This window comes from Heteronotia binoei, chromosome 8 (genome assembly GCF_032191835.1).
Source record: "Heteronotia binoei isolate CCM8104 ecotype False Entrance Well chromosome 8, APGP_CSIRO_Hbin_v1, whole genome shotgun sequence".
Lineage (NCBI taxonomy): Eukaryota > Metazoa > Chordata > Lepidosauria > Squamata > Gekkonidae > Heteronotia > Heteronotia binoei.
Window position 1 is genome coordinate 27169395 of NC_083230.1, and position 18655 is coordinate 27188049.

At 43.3% G+C, this 18655-nt stretch overlaps 1 protein-coding gene across 2 annotated transcripts in view; it reads right to left on the minus strand.

Moving 5' to 3' along the window:
- The window catches only part of CPED1 (cadherin like and PC-esterase domain containing 1), a 190741-nt gene that overhangs the window by 90258 nt on the left and 81828 nt on the right, over window positions 1-18655 (minus strand). For both annotated transcript variants that reach the window (XR_009555726.1, XM_060244835.1), the window contains exons 7-8: window positions 3381-3523; window positions 2493-2565 (exon numbers count right to left, since the gene is read on the minus strand). Coding sequence is in view for 1 of the 2 variants with exons in the window: in XM_060244835.1 (XP_060100818.1) it covers window positions 2493-2565; window positions 3381-3523 (216 nt within the window). In the remaining variant the exon portion in view is untranslated. The remainder of the gene's footprint in view (window positions 1-2492; window positions 2566-3380; window positions 3524-18655) is intronic.

Here is an 18655-nt window from a genome sequence, read left to right on the forward strand (position 1 = left end):
GCTGGGAGAACTTCAGGAGTGTATGTGGGTTTGTGGGGGTGGGAGAGAGACCCTGCTTCTATTACGAAACCCCACAAGCAATTGCTTGGGGCACTAAAAATTTTAAATCAGAGCTGTATTTTTTTCTGACAGTGGTCTAGTCACGCAGTGTTGTACAACATGGTTCCCCTGCAGCTGTAAACACTCTCCTCTAAATCAGGGGTCCTCAACCTTTTTAAATAGGGGGCCAGTTCACTGTCCCTCAGACTGTTGGAGGGCCGGACTGCCGTTACTGTACAAGGCCGCGGGCCGTCAGTTCTCCGTCTTCTGCATCTCTCTCCCTTCCCCACACCAAACACCCCAGCCTGGGAACTCACCTCACCTCGGTATCGCCTCACACTCTGTCTCCGCCGCCTCAGCCCAGTGCCGGAAGTGTGCATTGCTAACGCGAGTTTAGGTCGAACATCACTTCCGGTCTGATTTTGCCATAACCCGGAGGGCCGCATAAACGTCCTCAGCGGGCCGCATCTGGCCCGCGGGCCGTAGGTTGAGGACCCCTGCTCTAAATGATTTATGTGCAATACAGTAAACATATATACATTTGGGCAAGGGTGGAATTCTAGCAGGAGCTCCTTTGCATATTAAGCCACATACCCCTGATGTAGCCAATCCTCCAAAAGCTTTCAAAAAAGAGCCTTGTAAGCTCTTAAGAGGATTGGCTACATCAGGGGTGTGTGACCTAATAATGCAAAAGAGCTCCTGCTAGAATTCCACCCTTGCATTTGGGTCAGAAGCAATGCTCCCTCTAAGCCACAGAGTCTTGTGAGCAAAAATTCTACTTTGTGAGCTACTGGCATTAAAGTTGTGAGCTACTGGTGTTAAAGTTGTGAGCTGCTGCATAAATTCTTGTGCTCTGGGGTCATCCTTCCTGAGCTAAGACAAAAATCTGTGAGCTGAAGGCTAAAAATCTGTGAGCTGGAGGCTAAAAATCTGTGAGCTAGTTCATGCCAACTCAGCTTAGAGGGAACACTGGTCAGAAGTTAAATGGTGGGACTTCCTGAATCACAATTCAAGATCACAGGCTGAATATAGATGAGCCAGAAAATTTTATCTAATAGTTTATGCTGTAGGTATGTCCTTGGCATTTTCAAAACTGTTAATGTACATTAGATCAATGATCCTAACAATAACCCTGTAAAGTAGGCCAAAACTATTATTTCAAAAGAGGACTGAGATCAAGAGAATATCCATCATTCACCACAGCTAACGTTATTATGAACTTAATGGTGTTTCCTATGCAGTTGTAAACTCTTCCACATTGGAGCACCGGCTTAACATGAACATACAACCTGGAATGAAACGGAGGGTAGATAAAAGCTGCTGACTTTTCATGGTAGCCAATGGTAGCCAATGTTTTGAAATGGCCCTGAAGACAGATTAAAGTGATATATGTCTGGATTCTGAGCCAGTGGGTCAAACCCAGAAAATCAAGCTTAAGGACAGATATGCTGGTCTGCAATGTCAGAGAAGGAGTCAGGTTGCTGTAAACCAAGATGCTTGACAACTAAAGAGGGGTGGGAAAGAACTGGAAGAGACTTTGCATCAGGTGAGCTTAACTGGGAACAGCATCTGGGAAACCAGTATCATGTCAGAGTTCAGAAGAGCAACAACTCTTGAGGCCTCAGTTCCTGAAGAACTGGCAGTGGCAGTTGTTCCAAGGCGCCAACAGCAAGCCCCACTGGACAAGGGCCTTGCCTGTTTTCCTGAAACATGGGTCAGATGTCATAATGGGTAACAATTCTCAAAGGAGATCTGTGTGACAGGTCAAAAAAAGCATATGTTGCTCCGGAGCCGCTGGGTATCACTGAAGGAGTGGAACCAGTTCTTCAGTATAGCGGCAGAAAAATTCTCCTGGGGACTTCAGCTCTTTTCAACCAGTGCAGCTCCAAGTCCTTCACTTCGGGCAATCAGCTACCCTATAGAGTTATCTGCTGTTATGTATTGAACATAAGTAACCAGACCTCATGGCGACGGCGACTAAAGGAGACCCTGGGGTCCCCGGATGGAGCTCGCCTGAGGCCCCGCCCATCAAGATCTGCGGCGGGAAGTTTGACTGACCAGGATTGGCCTGGTCGGATGGGGGGGGGGGCTGTACCGGGCAATGTATATAAGCGGGGCCCGGCCCGCGTGCTCTCTCTCTTGTGTGATGTACTTCTGATTAAACTATGTTGCCTTCAAACCGTCTCGGTTCTCAGTACATTACATCTACCTATTAACATCTCCACCATTTCAATCACTTAACAAAGCTTCATAACTAATGTTGTCACAGAGCCATTTACCTTGTTGTACACCGCTTTTTGGAAGATCTGGAAATCTGGTAAAAAGGAAATTCTGTTGCGCTCAGAAATATCTATAACGGGTTTCTTCTCATCAGACAATACTCACAGCTTGTTGCTTCAATTTTAAAAAGTCACTTACGTTTTCTTCCTCCAGGAAGCAAATTGTTTGCTTACCTCTAGAATGACAGGATGCCTAGAATGGCTGAATCCAATGTCGAAAGTTAGCATCTGAAAGCAAACGCTGCATCTGAAATAAGACAACAAATCTAAATGACTGATTCACGTTTTAACAGTGACAATGACCACACGTGTAGATTTAAGAATGCATCATGTTTAATTGTCCAGAGGTGGGGGAGGGGGAGTGACTGGAGTTCTCTAAGAATTACATCTGATCTCCAGACTACAGTGATCAATTCCCCCCACTCACTCCAGAGAAAATGGCAGCTGCAGAGAGTGCACTTAGTGGTACTACACCCCTTCTGAGCTCCCTCCCCTTCCCAAACTCTGACCTCTCCAGGCTCCAGCTCCAAATTGCCTGGAGTTTCCCAACCCAGAGTAGCCAACCCTAGTTCTGTGGTATACTGGGCCTTGGAAGCTTAGCCAGAATAGCTCTAAAAAGGTATCTTGGTCTCAGCGGCATCACTAGGCGGGGCCAAGGGGGCCATCAGCCCTCCCCCAGAGCATTCTCATTGGCCCGAGGCACCGACCCATGACCCCCCCAACAGGAAGGGGCTGGCCCTGGGACTAGAATGCTGCTGCTGTGTGTGGGCTGGCCGGGATTCTGAAACCGGGGCCGCGCTGCCGCCGGCCCAGCTAAAAGCGTGTGGGTGAGTGGGGGAAACTTAAATGCTGCAAAACTGGTATCTTGGATTACGGGGGCTGGTCATGTGACCAGTGGGTGGATGAGGGAGGGGCCATGTGAAGTGGGCGGGGTTGTGTGCGGAGGGGGTGACGCAGCCCTCCAAAAGGGGTGATGCCCAATGCGGGGGGGGGGTGTGACTTGAATCAGTTACACCCCAGGGTGCAACCCACCCTAGTGACGCCTCTGCTTGGTCTACTTACTGAGTGAAGGCTTTTGGTCCAGATGCAGATTCCTCGCTGAAAACTTCAGCCACCAGTAAGAGTTTGATTATTGCCTCTTTGATGTCATCAAAGGCTTGCTGTGGAGAACTGGCTTTCAAGAAGGTCTCAAAAAAGGTCTGCAGCTACCAAAAAACAGAATCATAAGCCTGAGAAACTCTAACCCAGGGGTGTTGAACTCGTTTGTTATGAAGACCGGATCTGACATAAATGAGACCTTGCCGGGTTGAGCCATGTGCGTTGTAAAATGTAATGCCAGGTAGCGGAGATATAAACTTTATAAAGGACACAGACAAACACAATTAAATACATGGAATCATAGAGTTGGAAGGCACCTTCAGGGTCATCTAGTCCAACCCCCTGCACAATGCAGAAAACTCACATCTACCTGTCCCCCACACCCCATGACTCCTGCTTTTTTACTTTTTTACTTAAAATACAAACATGTTTTAAACATTAAACACTCTTGCAATATTTTGTTGCTGAGAGCCAGTTTGGTGTAGTGGTTAAGTGTGTGGACTCTTATCTGGGAGAACCGGGTTTGATTCCCCACTCCTCCACTTGCACCTGCTGGAATGGCCTTGGGTCAGCCATAGCCCTGGCAGAGGTTGTCCTTAAAAGGGCAGCTGCTGTAAGAGCTCTCTTAGCCCCACCCACCTCACAGGGTGTCTGTTGTGGGGGAGGAAGGTAAAGGAGATTGTGAGCCGCTCTGAGACTCTTCGGAGTGGAGGGCGGGATATAAATCCAATATCTTCTTCTTCTTCATCTTCTTGATGCCCCCATGCTGCCTGGAGTGGGGAGTCTACAAAACTAAACTGGAGTGTTTGTCTACAAAACTATAGTCTTCCCCAGAAAAAATAACTACTATTCCTATAAGGCAGTACAATAACAGGGGAACAGCAATGTATAGTGGTCAGTGTCCCATCCGCTTCTGGCTGAGTCTCGTGCCACCGCTACTGCCCCCGATGAGGCCAAACAACCCTGGATGTCCATCAGAGCGGGCTGCTGAAGTATCCACCTATGGGATGGACCCTGGGAGAGGAGACAGGTCGGCAGGTGAGCCAGGGCTCCACAATGACAGCCAGGAGACTGGGGAGGAAATGCGTTCCTGCTGCAGAGTGAGAGTTAGAGTTGCCCTAAAAGACTGCCAGGCCAGACCCCAAGTGTGGGCCAAGTGGTGCCCCATTACCATGTTTCTGCAGGAAGCCAGGAGGCAACCTGGGGCCAGGAGAGCCCTAACCCCCTTCAGACAGTCATGGGAACCACAGCGCAAGTGGAAATGGCACCTTTTGAGAAGAAAGATGCCCTGATGGCTGAGGACAGGCCCAGTGGGCATGGCTGGGTCCAGGACTTTTGCTGGGCATTGGAACTCATCAAGGGGGCAGAACAAAGAGAGAGTGAATGGGGTGAGGGCTAGGGAGCTGGGAGGGGTACAAAGGAGTGGCTGAGGCAGGGGCCAAGGAGGAGCTGGAGATCAGAGAGGCACAGAGACAGAGGTAAACTGATTCAAATTCAGCAGGGGAAAGAGCCAAGAGGCCGTATGTTTGACGCCTTTGAAAGGGCCCTATGTTTGAAAGGGCCGTATGTTTGACACCTTTGCTCTTAACTATACTGATTTTTGTTTAATATCAGGAGAGACTCAGAATGTATGCCATGTATTTACACAACAGCATTCGAAAGTATTCTCATAACCAGTGCTGGTGTGGTCTCTCTGAATCCTCTTTCCATCTTCAAATAACAGTCCTCAGAGACATATGTAAGAATGTAGCCACATGGAGAAATATACTGTGTTAGCTGATGGTGCCACAACATTGCAGTCACAGCTCAATGGCAGACACTTCACAGGAAGTAATGTCATTGCAGCTCCCCTGGAGGAAGTCCCCTGCCTCCAGGCCCCATCCCCACCGATCAGTTGGCCGACAGGAGGACTTACCAGGAGAGAAAGGCCCAGGTGATGTGGAAACATCACTTCTGGTGCACACAGGAAGTGGTGTCATCACACAGGAGACATCTTGGTGTTGCTATGGTATTTGGGCAAAAACTCTATGCTATAAGTCATTTTTACTATAGAGGTTTTGCTGAAATACCAGTGTGTCACTGAGCTGTTGCTGCTTGATTACTCTCTTCCAGTGCAGGCCAGAAGTGACATCTCCACATCACCTGGGCCTTCTGCTCTCCTGGTAAGTCCCCCCTCAACCCCTTGATGGTTGCCAGGAGGGACCTGGTGGCAACCCTAGTCATGATGTGGTGGGTGGGCTGGCTGTGATTGATGGTGCATGCTATAAACATAGCAGTGCAAGAGCACTGCTGTGCCCAACTGGTGCTTTGTCAATGACTACAGCTAGTTACAGCTAACTATGCTACAGCTCATACTTCTAGATTTTAAATCATTCCTAAAGAAGCAAACAAATTTATTTTCAATCACAATTCCCCGCTGCCCCACAAAGGGTGCCCCCTTAACTGCATTGACTGGTCATCTTGCTATCAAAGTTCAATTTAAGATAGTGCACCTATAGCAGGGAGGAGGAAACCACACTGAAAATGCACAAGTGTTGCTGAAGATGTCCCTTGGTTGTACCACAACAGAACTTTTATCAAAGGACAGCAGGCTCTTGTTCTTTTTTCCACTTGTGTAGAAGACCAAATTTCCACAGATTTTCACATTCCCAAATTTTGCATAGCATTTATTTTAGGTCTTTCTACCCCACAGGCTTACCCAAATCAATTCAGGATACATCTTACAACATAGGAAAACAGCCCCGCTGAAATGAAGAATCCAACATGCTATCTCCCTCTGCTGGACAGTAAAATAACTAGCTGTACCAATTTGCACTTGTTCAAGGCTGAAGAAGAACATCTTGACAGTAGGGTTAACAAGCAGTGGCTGTAGTTCTCAGAACATTTTCCTGGGAGGAAGTCCACTAGATAAAATTGTATTTAATGAGAAGACTTGCACCACTGAATATTGATCCTTTCAACAAAGAAGGATATTCTACTATACTTTCCACAGCTCTACTTGCATTTACCAAAATGTGAAGTTTATAAGCCGAATAGACTGCATGCACACACAGATACAACGCTGGAAGTTGTATATATGTAAACCTTCATGCAATGCTTTATGTCTGTTTATATAAATTTTGGATAAATACAACATTACTGAAAGACAAAAAGATTCTGAAAATTAGTCTTAGTTCCCTGATACTTTTCTTTTAGAATGCAGGCAAAAAAAAAAAAAATCTCCTAACTGGCAAAGCCCATATTCATTTTCTCATATATGTGACTTCAGGCTTTTAAAAACCCTGCTGCTTCTTGCTATCTCCAGCAATAGCAATTATTTCATTCACATTAATTCAACTACAACATGCTAAGAACTCATACAGTCTGAATTGTCAGTTAAAGGTGGGTGGGTAACTGGCGTGTAGGCTACGGGCAGGGCAACACATCACTTCTGGTGAAAAACAAACAAAAAAGAAGTAACATATGTAGCTCTAGGAATCACCATGACAGCTGTGGTAAAACCATAGAGTTCCAGTGATTCCTAGAATTACTCTGAATCATTTCTGTAAGGTTTTTTTTTTTTAACCAAAACTGACAAGACACCACAGCTGGCATTGTAGGTTTTTTCCTCCTGCTACCTGACTAAATGGTGGAAGATCCCCTACCCTGAACAGGGGGTTGGCAGCCCTAGATTAAGTCTGTGATGAGTCAGATTTAATCCACCGTATGGTTCCCATTTAAAGGTCAACATATGCATACACAGTCGAAGACTGTAACTGAAGATAAGGATGTTCACTGGTTGTACCATGGCAGAAGGTCATCATAGGAGAGCTCCTGTATCATAAGAACATAAGAGAAACCATGTTGGATCAGGCCAGTTAGGAGAGTTGGACAGTTTGCCGGTCCAACACTCTGTGTCACACAGTGGCAAAAAATTTTATATATACACACACACACTGTGGCTAATAGCCACTGATGGACCTCTGCTCCGTATTTTTATCTAAACCCCTCTTGAAGGTGGCTATGCTTGTGGCCGCCACCACCTTTCTTTCTTTCTTTCTTTCTTTCTTTCTTTCTTTCTTTCTTTCTTTCTTTCTTTCTTTCTTTCTTTCTTTCTTTCTTTCTTTCTTTCTTCCTTCCTTCCTTCCACAGTTGTTCATAAGAAAGAGGCAATTTTCACAGGTATTTTCTTTTACACAATATTCATGATTTATAGTAGGTATTTCTGTTGCACACTCTAAACAGTTCAAATTGTTGACACATCTTACAATAAAGGTTAAAACACCAGTAATTTTTAATGTATGATCACAATGTGTATAACTATCATCTCACAAAGCTAGCAAAATCTTAAAAGCCAAAAATTGTTCCCTGAAAAAGGGAGGAATCTACAAGGTCTACTCAGAAATCAGTCCCATTCTAATTAAGGGGGCTTACTACCAGGAAAGCATTCTTAGGATAGCAGTTTAAGACTAGCATCAGAGAATAAGGCAGTCCTTAAAGGCGTAACAAATCTAGAGTATTAGCAGAAAGAAGAGGTAATTAACATTACAAACTAGCTGAGCCTCTCATAATCCAGAATGGCAGTACTAAAACAAACAATAAAAAACTAATCAAGAAAGCATTATGGAGAAAGGAATGAGGGACAAGGTCTCGGAAAACCAAAAGTCTGGAAAAAAAAATCAGGTTTTGATTTGGCACTGGAAGTTCAGCAGCTCCAGATGCTCCAGACATACAAGTATTGGGGAGGAGGTGTTCCAAAGAGGGCCCTGTCACCTGTAGACCTGGCTCCTTGCAGCAATAGAGGATGATGGAGCAAAGCCTCTGATGAGGACCTGAGTTGACAAGCAGGTTGCTGGGGATACAGAGGCTCTTTGAGACCCCCCCCCCAACTCCCACCCCAGACCTACACTGCAGTCTCAAATATTTCTTCTCCTCCAGAACTATGAAGAGCATTAGCTCCTTTCTTTTCTTTTGATAACTTGTTAGCTTTATGCCTTTCTGCTTCTTGTATAGCTCAAAGCAGATTTTCTCATTTTTATTTCACAAATTTCACCCGAGAAATGCTAAGGAATTGTCAAATCTTTGACTTATTTGAGGAAAATCAAGATGTGTTTTCCCTTCATGCAGCACTTAGTACCATCCCTTCCTCAATCACTGTGGAAGGAAAAGAGGTCGTAATGGAAGAAAATATATCCAGTGGCTCCAGAGAACATCCAAATAGAGGAGAGTGCAGGTATTCATCACTAGCTTCATGTCTACCTTTTTTTTTTAAGTGCTAAACTTATTATCATGCCTTTTCTCTGTATTTTACGCATCACTTGAAAATAAAATCTAAGTCATTATTCAGTTCTTTTGGATAATAAATCTTTCAATAAAAGCATTTTAAAAGTTTATACTCTGCTATAAAGCAAAATCCCCATAGTAGTTTAATAGCCTTTAAAAACACTGTAATTGTTAGGGAACTCTGTTTGAAATTCTATTTCTTTATCTCAAACAGAGCGATGGATCACTGAATCAAATAATCATTGAGAGGCATTTAACATGAAAGCAGAAACATATTTATTACTACAGGGAAAGGGTACTGGGAGATAAAACAACAAACTCTAAGAACTACATCCTAACGCATTGAGAACCACATGCTTAATGGAAGAACGCTTCCTCCTTTTTCTTGACCTCTCTGCCTGAACAAAGGAAGTCACCTGACTAACTGACCAAACAGACAAAACAGGTTTTCCCACTTCTAGACCTTGATTGACAGCAGTCAGGTCATGCAGACAATAGGGAATCAAGCACAGTGTTAACCCTATAATGACTGGAACTTTAGAACACTGCAAAGGACATACACATATTTCCAACACCCCTTCTCAATGCCTAATGTGCAAGTCATTATACATTCAATACTCATTACTCATTATTCACTGTAACATTCACATCAACTAGATTCATCATTTCACGTAAATGTTCAAATCTAGCACAAGGTAATGGCTTTGTAAGTATATCAGCTACCATAGCTTCTGTACAACAATATTCTATCTTAATCAGCCCCTTCTGGTGTAAATCTTTCACTCGCTCACATTTAATACCAATAGATCTACTTCTGGCTGTTCTACTTTCCCCTTTACATAAAGCAGTACAAACTTGATTATATTCAAACATTACAATAGGTACAGGTTCTTTTATCTTGAAGTCTTTCAGCAGATGAAAAATCCATTCAAGTTCACTGCAGGCACTGGCTGCTGACACACACTCAGCTTCTGCTGTAGATTGTGCCACTATAGTCTGTTTTCTGCTAGTCCATTCTACAAGTCCATTTCCATAGAAGAACAAGTATCCTGGTTGATCAACTGGTTGATCTGTAATTGCACGATTCTTCTGAATAGTTGGCATCCATGTATCCAGCTAGCTGGGATTCTCAGAAGGTTCAATCATCAGTCTTAAGTCCATAGTCCCTTTTAAGTATCTGGCAAGTTTCTTTACTGCATTTCAATCGTGGTGATTAGGCGAACTTACTTTTCTGCTCAGTATTCCGACAGCAGCTGTAATATCTGGTCTGGTAGTTTTACTGAGGTACAGGAGTTTTCCTATAGCTTCTCTGTACTCTCCAATGTCTTTGAGTGGTTGACCACCATGAGCTCTCAGGTATGCAGGTTCAAGAGGTATCTTAGATTCTTTACAGTCTCTCATGCCAAGAGATTCTATAAAGTCCATAATCTTTAATCTTTGTCACAGTTGAAAGGTTCCATCCTCAAGTCTCTCAATCTGTATTCCTAGATAGAGTTTAATATCTCCAAGTCTTTTGACTTCGACCTCTTTGTTCAGGTTTTCAACAATGTCTTTAATGTCCTCTTTGTTCTTGCAGCTCACAACCAAATCGTCAACGTAAACCAGAATGTATTGATATTCTCCATCTTTGAGTCTAGTGTACATGCAGGGTTCAGCTTTCCCTTGCTCATATCCTTGTTGCTGTAGTAGTCCAGTTATTTTGTCATACCAACTTTTTGCGGCCTGTTTCAAACCATACAGTCCTTTGTTGAGTTTGAAAACACAGTTCTTTCACAGGGACTTGAAAAGCTTCAGGTATTTCCATATAGATTTCCTCTGATAACTCACCATTAAGAAATGCTGTCTTAATGTCTAGGTGCTCTACAAGCATATTTCTAAATGATGCTACACTCAGTAGTGTTTTAAGTGTAGTACTATTGATAACTGGTGCAAAAGTCTCTGAATAATCAGTTCCAAATTCTTGTGCATAGCCTTTGGCTACTAGCCTTTCTTTGTACAAGTCTATAGTTCCATCATCTTTGTACTTTATTTTGTAGATCCATTTGCATCCAACAGGCTTTCTTCCTGCAGGTAGCTTTGTAAGAGTCCATACACCTTTTTCATAAATGGATAGTATCTCTTGTTCCATTGCTTGAATCCATTTCTCCTTTTCTTCATTAGGTAAATCACACACTTGTTTCCAGCTCTTGGGTTCCTCTTTAGGTTTCACAGTCTTTATAGATCTCACAGTGTCACAGTATCCATATTTCTGTGGTGGCTGCCCTTTTGTGCTTCTTTCTGATCGTCTTAAAATGAGTGGAGGTTCTTTCGCTCCCTGCGGTGCGGTCCCCGTTTCCCCTTCTGGTTCAGTAGAGTCTTCCGAAGGTAGACCTGCCGGTTCACCCGTGGTCACTACAGGTAACCAACTATACCAATCTTCAGAAGCATCATCAGTAACCTCAGGATCAGATTCAGGTACACAGGATGCTTTAGACAAATTACTGTCATCCACAAATACATTACAATGTTTAGTCTTATTCAGCTTTGGAACATAGACTCTGTAGCCTTTTCCCACTGAGGGATATCCTACTATGAATCCAATCTCAGTCCTTGCATCAAACTTCCCTCTATTTTCTCTAGGAACATATGCATAGGCTTTTGCTCCAAAAGTTTTGATATGCTTAAGTCCTGGCTTCTTACCAAACCAAGCCTGGAACAGAGTAATTCCTGTTACTTTTGAAGGTATTCTATTGTGGATATACATTGCTGTATTTAGAGCTTCGGCCCACAGGCCTTTAGGTAATCCAGAATGCATGAGCATTGCTCTGGTCATTTTCTGTAACACACGGTTAAGTCTCTCTGCACTCCCATTCTGCTGTGGAGTGTATGGGACAGTCACTTTGTGTTCAATCCCTTCTGCTTTCAGAAATTTCTTAAACTCATTATTGCAATATTCACTACCTCCATCTGTCAGCAAGGTTTGAGGTGCACACCCAAATCTGTTTTTAACCGTGGCAACATATTCTTTAAATTTATCAAGAGTCTCATCTTTTGATTTGAGCATATAGACAGTGCTATATTTTGTCTTTGCTTCTGTGAATACTGAAAAATATGTATTTCTGCCAATCAAGGCTGTTATAGGCCCAACAATATCACTGAATATTGTCTCCAAAAACCTTTCATTATGCACACTACTTTTTCTACTGAAGCAAGGTGCGATTCCTTTTGCTCTCAGACAAATATCACATATTTCCTTGGATTTATCACAATGCACAACATCAAGTCCACAATCCTTTAGCAACTTCTCAACACTATGACATGCTTTTGTGTGCTAACTTTACATGCCAAGCATAAACACATCTCCTATGGTCACACTTTCTGCCTTCAGTCTGGCAAACAGTCTTTTCCACTACATCAACAGCATCTGACCTTTCACTTAAATCCATAATATAATGAGCTCCATTCCTTTCATCCAGTTTAAAACTAATTCCAGAATTCTTCTGAATAATTTCACCATCATCTCCTTTATCAAGATATACAGCATAATTATTTCTTATAAGCACTTGGCTTGAAATTAAATTCTCAATTGATTCAGGTGCATAAGCCACATTTTTCAGTCTTACTGGCATTAAATCTCCATCAGTGGTAAGCAATTTCATTTTGATCTCACCCACACCACAAACTTGTAAGGGCTTCTGGTTGGCACCTATCATTTCAGGTCTCTGACTGTCATCCAACTCTGAAAAATGCCCTTATATCGACAAATATGCATAGAAGACCCACTATCAATCAAAAATCTTCCTCTTTCACCAATAAAATTCACATTATTAACATGCATGGTACTTTCTCTGTTCCTTTGCTTTGTTCCCACCTGGGCCATGTGGCTTGGAAAATTTCTGCTTTAAAAATTTCTGGCTGCTATTATTTCTATAGCCACGAGATGGAGCCCATGTTCCCTCATTGGAAACAGGTGCTTTAAAATTGCTATTTCTTTGTTCAGCAGCAGTATCACAATTATTACAATATCTCGCGATATGTCCCTTTTGCCCACATCTATGGCATATATATCTTTTCTTGACTTATTCCTATACTGTGGTTTCAGGCTTAAAGCAGACATAGAATCAGACAGTTCAGTGTCCTTGTCCCCAGATCTGGAGGCTGCTTACTCCTCAATAGCATTTAACAGGCCTTCCAGACTCAAATCTGTTTGAAGTCTCAAAATCATCTTAATTGGCTTGTAGCTACTGGGTAGAGCTTTCAATATAGTTGAGATTAAGTCTCTTTCTGCAATAGCCTCACCAAGCTCCTGCAGTTTGGATTGCATGCACATAAATTCCTTCAGATGTTTAGTCACATTCTCCCCTTCTTGCACTTGAAAACCAAATATTTTGCCCTTTAAATCATGAATGGGAGTTTTGTTGTATTTCTCTTTAAGTCATTTAAGCATTTCTTTTGAAGTTTTAAGAGTGTGCAATTCAGGAATTTCATATGCCTCAATAGACTCTAAAATGAGTTTTTGCAAAACCATCTAGCTGTTTAAAATTTGATTTTTCTTGCTCATTCTCAGGGGGATTTTCAGACAAAACTCTTTCAGCTCCATAAATTTCAAATCTTTGCATAGGAGTGAGAGCCAGAATGAGAAATTATTCTTAGTTAACTTCAGGGTACTAAATCCTATCACTGGTAGGTTACTCACGGTACCAAAACCAAGATTTACAGTGGCTGTTCCTGAAGATGTGGAAACAGAAGATCCAGTGGCTCCAGCTGCTCCTTCAGACGTGTAAACAGAAGATCCAGTGGCTCCTCTCTCTGGGCTCGACATTTTTCACAGCAATCAGGCAGGGCAGGGTTAAAGATTCTTCCTTCCTCACTGGAGAGAAAAGGTGGCTGAATGTGCACATGTGGTTGCAGCAAGGCTCTTTCAAGGTCTCCGACGTAATCCACAGAAAAAGGGTTAAAAAGCTCCAAAAATTCTCTTTCTAGCACATCTGATGCTGTTAGACAAAAGTAGCAGCATTTCCAGATCGAGACAATCTGAATTCAAAGCTCATTTAAGTCAGAACACTCTCAGTAATGGCAAGCGGAAAAAAAAGACATTTTAAAATTGAGTCTTCCTACCCTTTCTCTCACATCCCAGATGCGTGCATCCAGTAGACAGCATACCTCTTGAGACGATAAGTCTGGTTGGCACACTGTGGGCTCTACTCCTCTGAGTTTGGAACCCACAATTACCAACACCTGCCTCTTCCTATACTGTGGGAGCAGAAACTCAAGTTTTCTCATTCACAGGGTCCTAAGAAACTTCCTTCAAGCTTCGTGGAGGCTGGGGAAGTAGCCCTTGTTCTAGTGGTTCAGAATCAGTACCCATGGGGAGATCCTGGAACTTGGCTTAGCAGTAAAGGCTCAGAATGTCTCCTGATTTTCCTGCTCTTGCAGGTTATGTTTTTCCACATGCACTCCTCCCATGTTGGGTTCGCCTTCATTCGCTGAGATACCTTTTCCTCTTCTACCTGTTGTCCTCTCAAGAACAGGCCATGTGTTCTGTCCATGAAATCCTCACCTTCCCTTATACACAGTAGTGTGGACAAACATGCCTCACATCCCCACATCTTCTCCTCCAGTAGGGCTACCAACGTACACTTGCTGCAAGTGTAATTGCTGTTATCCTCAAGTAAGAATACAAACATACCACAGATGTCACTGCCTCAGCTCCCTCACCAGCCATGCTGCTGCAATCTATTTCAAAATTATATTTTTTCATCAATTGTATTTTCTCCTATGCAATAGGACACCCATAAATTGCAGATTTTCTGTTGTCTCAAATGCTTTCTTATAATTAGGACCTAGAACAGTGCTTCTCAGTACTGTCAGTTAATGCAAAGAATCACAAATTAATTCAAGATCCAAAATAAATTCAACTGATGTACTCTTTCTATGAAGACTTTCATATGTGCATTTCTCCTTTCTGACTTGACCGTTTGCTGATTTACCTTTTTCAAAATGAAGCACTAGGCTTCATAATTCTGTCAAACAGCCAAAACAGTTCTGTAGCTAGGTGCAACCCATCTTGTAGAAAGAAGAAGAAGATTATATTGGATTTATATCCTGCCCTATACTCTGAATCTCAGAGCAGTCATAATCTCCTTTACCTGTCCCCACCACAACAGACACCCTGTGAGATAGATGGGGCTGAGAGAGCTCTTGCAGTGGCTGCCCTTTCAAGGACAACTCCTACGAGAGCTATGGTTGACCCAAGGCCATTCCAGCAACTGCAAGTGGAGGAGTGGGGAATCAAACTTGGTTCTCCCATATAAGAGTTTATGCATTTAACCACTACACCAAACTGTAAACCTTCCAGTTTTAAAAATCACTATCTCCAACATAACTTCACATGACTTGAGCAGCCTTGCATTTTTTGGAGATGAATGATGCATAACATACAACGTCCAAAAAACCTCTTAATCTTAAATCTATTGATGCCAGAAACTTCTTTACAACATCATGAGATCCAAGCCGCACTCACCTGGGAGTCAGCATGTGGAGCAACAGCCTCTGTCGGGCAGTTTGCATTTGATTTTCTCTCACCTGCCCAAGCCTGCCCCAGACTCATAGCCTGTGCCTCATCGCTGGTAACCACAACAAGTTCTCTGCATTGTTTGGCTACTTCCCTGCTCACCTGAAGCTATTTAAATTGTTTTTTAAATTATTTTAATACTTTTATGACATCACAAGTGACATCTGCTCCCCTGGTGCCCCTCATGAACTTTTAAACATTTTTTGAGAATTTTGATTTCACAAAGGTTTTGGAACTCCATTCAGGAAAAAAGCCCTGCTTTCTGGGGGAAATGACAGGTGCAGGTTCAGGAGTGTATAGAATGGATCCTGTGCAGGCTAGAGACATCAAAGTTGCAGGGGACTTTCCACTAGGCTTCCCAACCCTCCCGCCCCGGCAGGGGACCTTTGAATTTTCAGCCTCCTCCCCCGCTCTTAAAAAATCTGGGGGCGGGGGGAGAGAGAACATACCTGTAGGCATCATGTTGTTTTACAGCTTGGGATCCGTTTTTAAGGCTGCACAGGAAACAGGAAACAGGAACGGCCCCTCCCTTTCTTTTCCTGTGCAGCCTTACTTTTGTTTTCACAGCGAGCAAATTCTGCTGGAAGACCAAGTACGGTAAATATTTGTGTGTGTGTGAGAGAGAGAGAGGGAGGGAGCAGGGAGGGGGGATTCCCTGGTATGGAGGCCCTCCTCTCCCCTTTAGAAAGCGTGGGGGGGGGAGGGAAATGTCTACTAGGCACTCTATTATTCCCTATGGAGAACGATTCCCATAGAGAATAATAGGGAATTGATCCATGGGTATTGGAGGCTCTGGGGAGGCTATTTTTTGTGGTAGAGGCACCAGATTTTTAGTATAGCAGCTAGTGCCTCTCCCCAAAATACCCCCCAAGTTTCAAAAATATTGGACCAGAGGGTCCAATTCTATGAGCCCCAAGAGATGGTGCCCCTATCCTTAATTATTTCCTATGGAAGAAAGGCATTTAAAAAGGCATGCTGTCCCTTTAAATGTGATGGCCAGAACTCCCTTGGAGTTCAATTATGCTTGTCACATCCTTGTTCCTGGCTCTGCCCCCAATGTATCCTGGCTCCACCCCCAAAGTCTCCTGGCTCCACCCCCAAAGTCCCCAGATTTTTCTTTAATTGGACTTGGCAACCCTACTTTCCACAGATACTCCTCTACATGCCTTCCAATTCCCGCCCCCCCCCCCCCCATTGCCTTGAAGTGTGGTAAACATTTAGATTGTGTGGAGACTGTCTGTCTGGAAATGTAGCCATTCACAAACTGCCTCAAACTGCTGGAAAGTTCACGTCAGTTGAGTTGCCACTAACTTCACTGTGAAAACCACAAACTGACCAAAATCCATCATTAACTTTAGTTCCTGTCCATCCTTGAGCAGCTTTGATTTTGTTGTGATCCACCCTGAGTCCATTCATGGATATAAATCTACTAAATAAAAATGAATGCATGAATGCATGAAATTCCTAGTCACAGCCTTTGATAAAATATTTATGGTCTTTACCTTGCTGTGCAAACACCCTAGTGAGCATGGCCCTTAATCTCTGGAACTGATTGCATAGAAGTCTTCTTGGAGGGAATTTTGAATTCATATCCCCATGTTCTAATTGGCTCAAGAAGAAAACTCCCAAACTATAAGGAAATAAGGTACCAAGGGTGCAAACCTTTGTCAGGTCTACGGCAAAACTTTGGTCCAGCCTTGACAAACCTTCAACAAGTTCCATGGGAGGCGGGGGGCTGGATATGCTTAAATACTGTTAGTAGACCTAGCTATCTGTATTTGTCTTTACTAGTATTCTGCTGTATTCTACATGTCTTCCCAAACAGTCTGAACTAAAATGAATTCAAACAGTCTGCAGAAGGATAAATCAAAGTGCACACAGTGATTTTGGTTTATGAGTCAATAGCAGACTCTTGACCTTCAAAAAGTGCCTGTGTGCACTTGGATTTATTCTTCTGCAGACTGTTTGAATTTATTTTAGTGCAGACTGTTTGGGAATAGAGGTTATGTCTAAGTGCCTACATGCACTCTTGCATCTCATATTGCAGTCTGTTTAAAGTAGAAGCTTTGGAATATTCTACCTATCTGAAGATTGTTCCCAAATATCTGTGTGGTCTAGTACATATGCTTAGTCATTAAACTGTAAACACTGATGAATGGTTTTGGGAGAGAACTCTTGGAGAACACCTGCTCATTATCCAACTGCTTAGTTCACAAAGCTGCCTTAAAATGTGCAGAATAGATAGTAAAAACAAGCAAGGGGTAAAGCAGTCAAGCCCTGTTTATCTCTCACAAACACACATATTTTAACAGAGAATTACACATGCTGTCTAGGATCAGATTGGATCAATCTTGTAACCCGTCAAAGGGAACAGTTAGTTTAGAAATGAACCTGCTCTAATCAGAGATCATTTTGTAGAAAAATAGGTGGCGGAGCTCATTAGCATAACTAATTAGCATATGCTGCCCCCCCCCAGCCAAAAGCAACCCGATGCAAGAAAGGAAAGCCCTGGGCAAGCGAGGCCTGCTTGGGCTGGCTACAGATTCCCCCCCCCCCAGTCAAAAGGCCAGCAAGCCACCTGCCACTCAAAATCACATAAGAAGTGGAGAAAGGGTGGTGTGGGCTTCTCCAGGGGTTAATGGTGGCTGCTGGGGGTGTGGCAAAGCCCCTGGTGGCTGGCTGGCTGCCTACTCTCCTAATCCAGGGATTGTTATGCCGCTGCACCTACTATTCAACGGACAAGGTAGGTGGGGAGGAAGAGGGGGAACCTTCAGAAAGGTTCAGGAGCTGCACTCCTGTGAACTCCTGCTGAATCTGAGGCCTGGGTCTAATACTGATAAAACTCCAAACTAATAATACTCTCCTAGCGATTGCAGCTATTAAGTATGCCTGAATAAGGACTGTCAAAGATCAAACTCTTAATGCAATGAAGGAGTAAAGCACTGGGATGCCAAGACACTTGAGAGAAGTGTCCAGCAGGGGTACTCAGGAAGGATGTCCTGTGATACAAATAGCCCTGGGAAATCAGGTGCCCGGGATTTTTGAGTCCATTTCATTGGATTTTGTTTAGACTTGCTTTTTTTCAAGTTTCCTTGTGAGCATTCAAAAAGTCTTCAGTGTTGTTTGTGTGATTGTGTGGGGTATTCACATGGACAACTCACAAAAAATGTGAAAACTGAGGCAAGCCCTTCATTATATCTCAATCATTGTGGAAGTCTGCTCATCACTTTGGAATGCGGCTTGATGATGATAGGGGCCCCCTATCTACTACTCTTGTAGAACTAGGCAGGCCGCAAACCTTGGGGCTTTTTTGAGCAGATGGTTGACTGCCATCCATCGCTAATAAGCTATGTCCAGCTTGGCGGTGCACCAACAATGAGGGCCTAATTTAGAAGTAGACATAAGAGAGAAAATAAAACAAAAC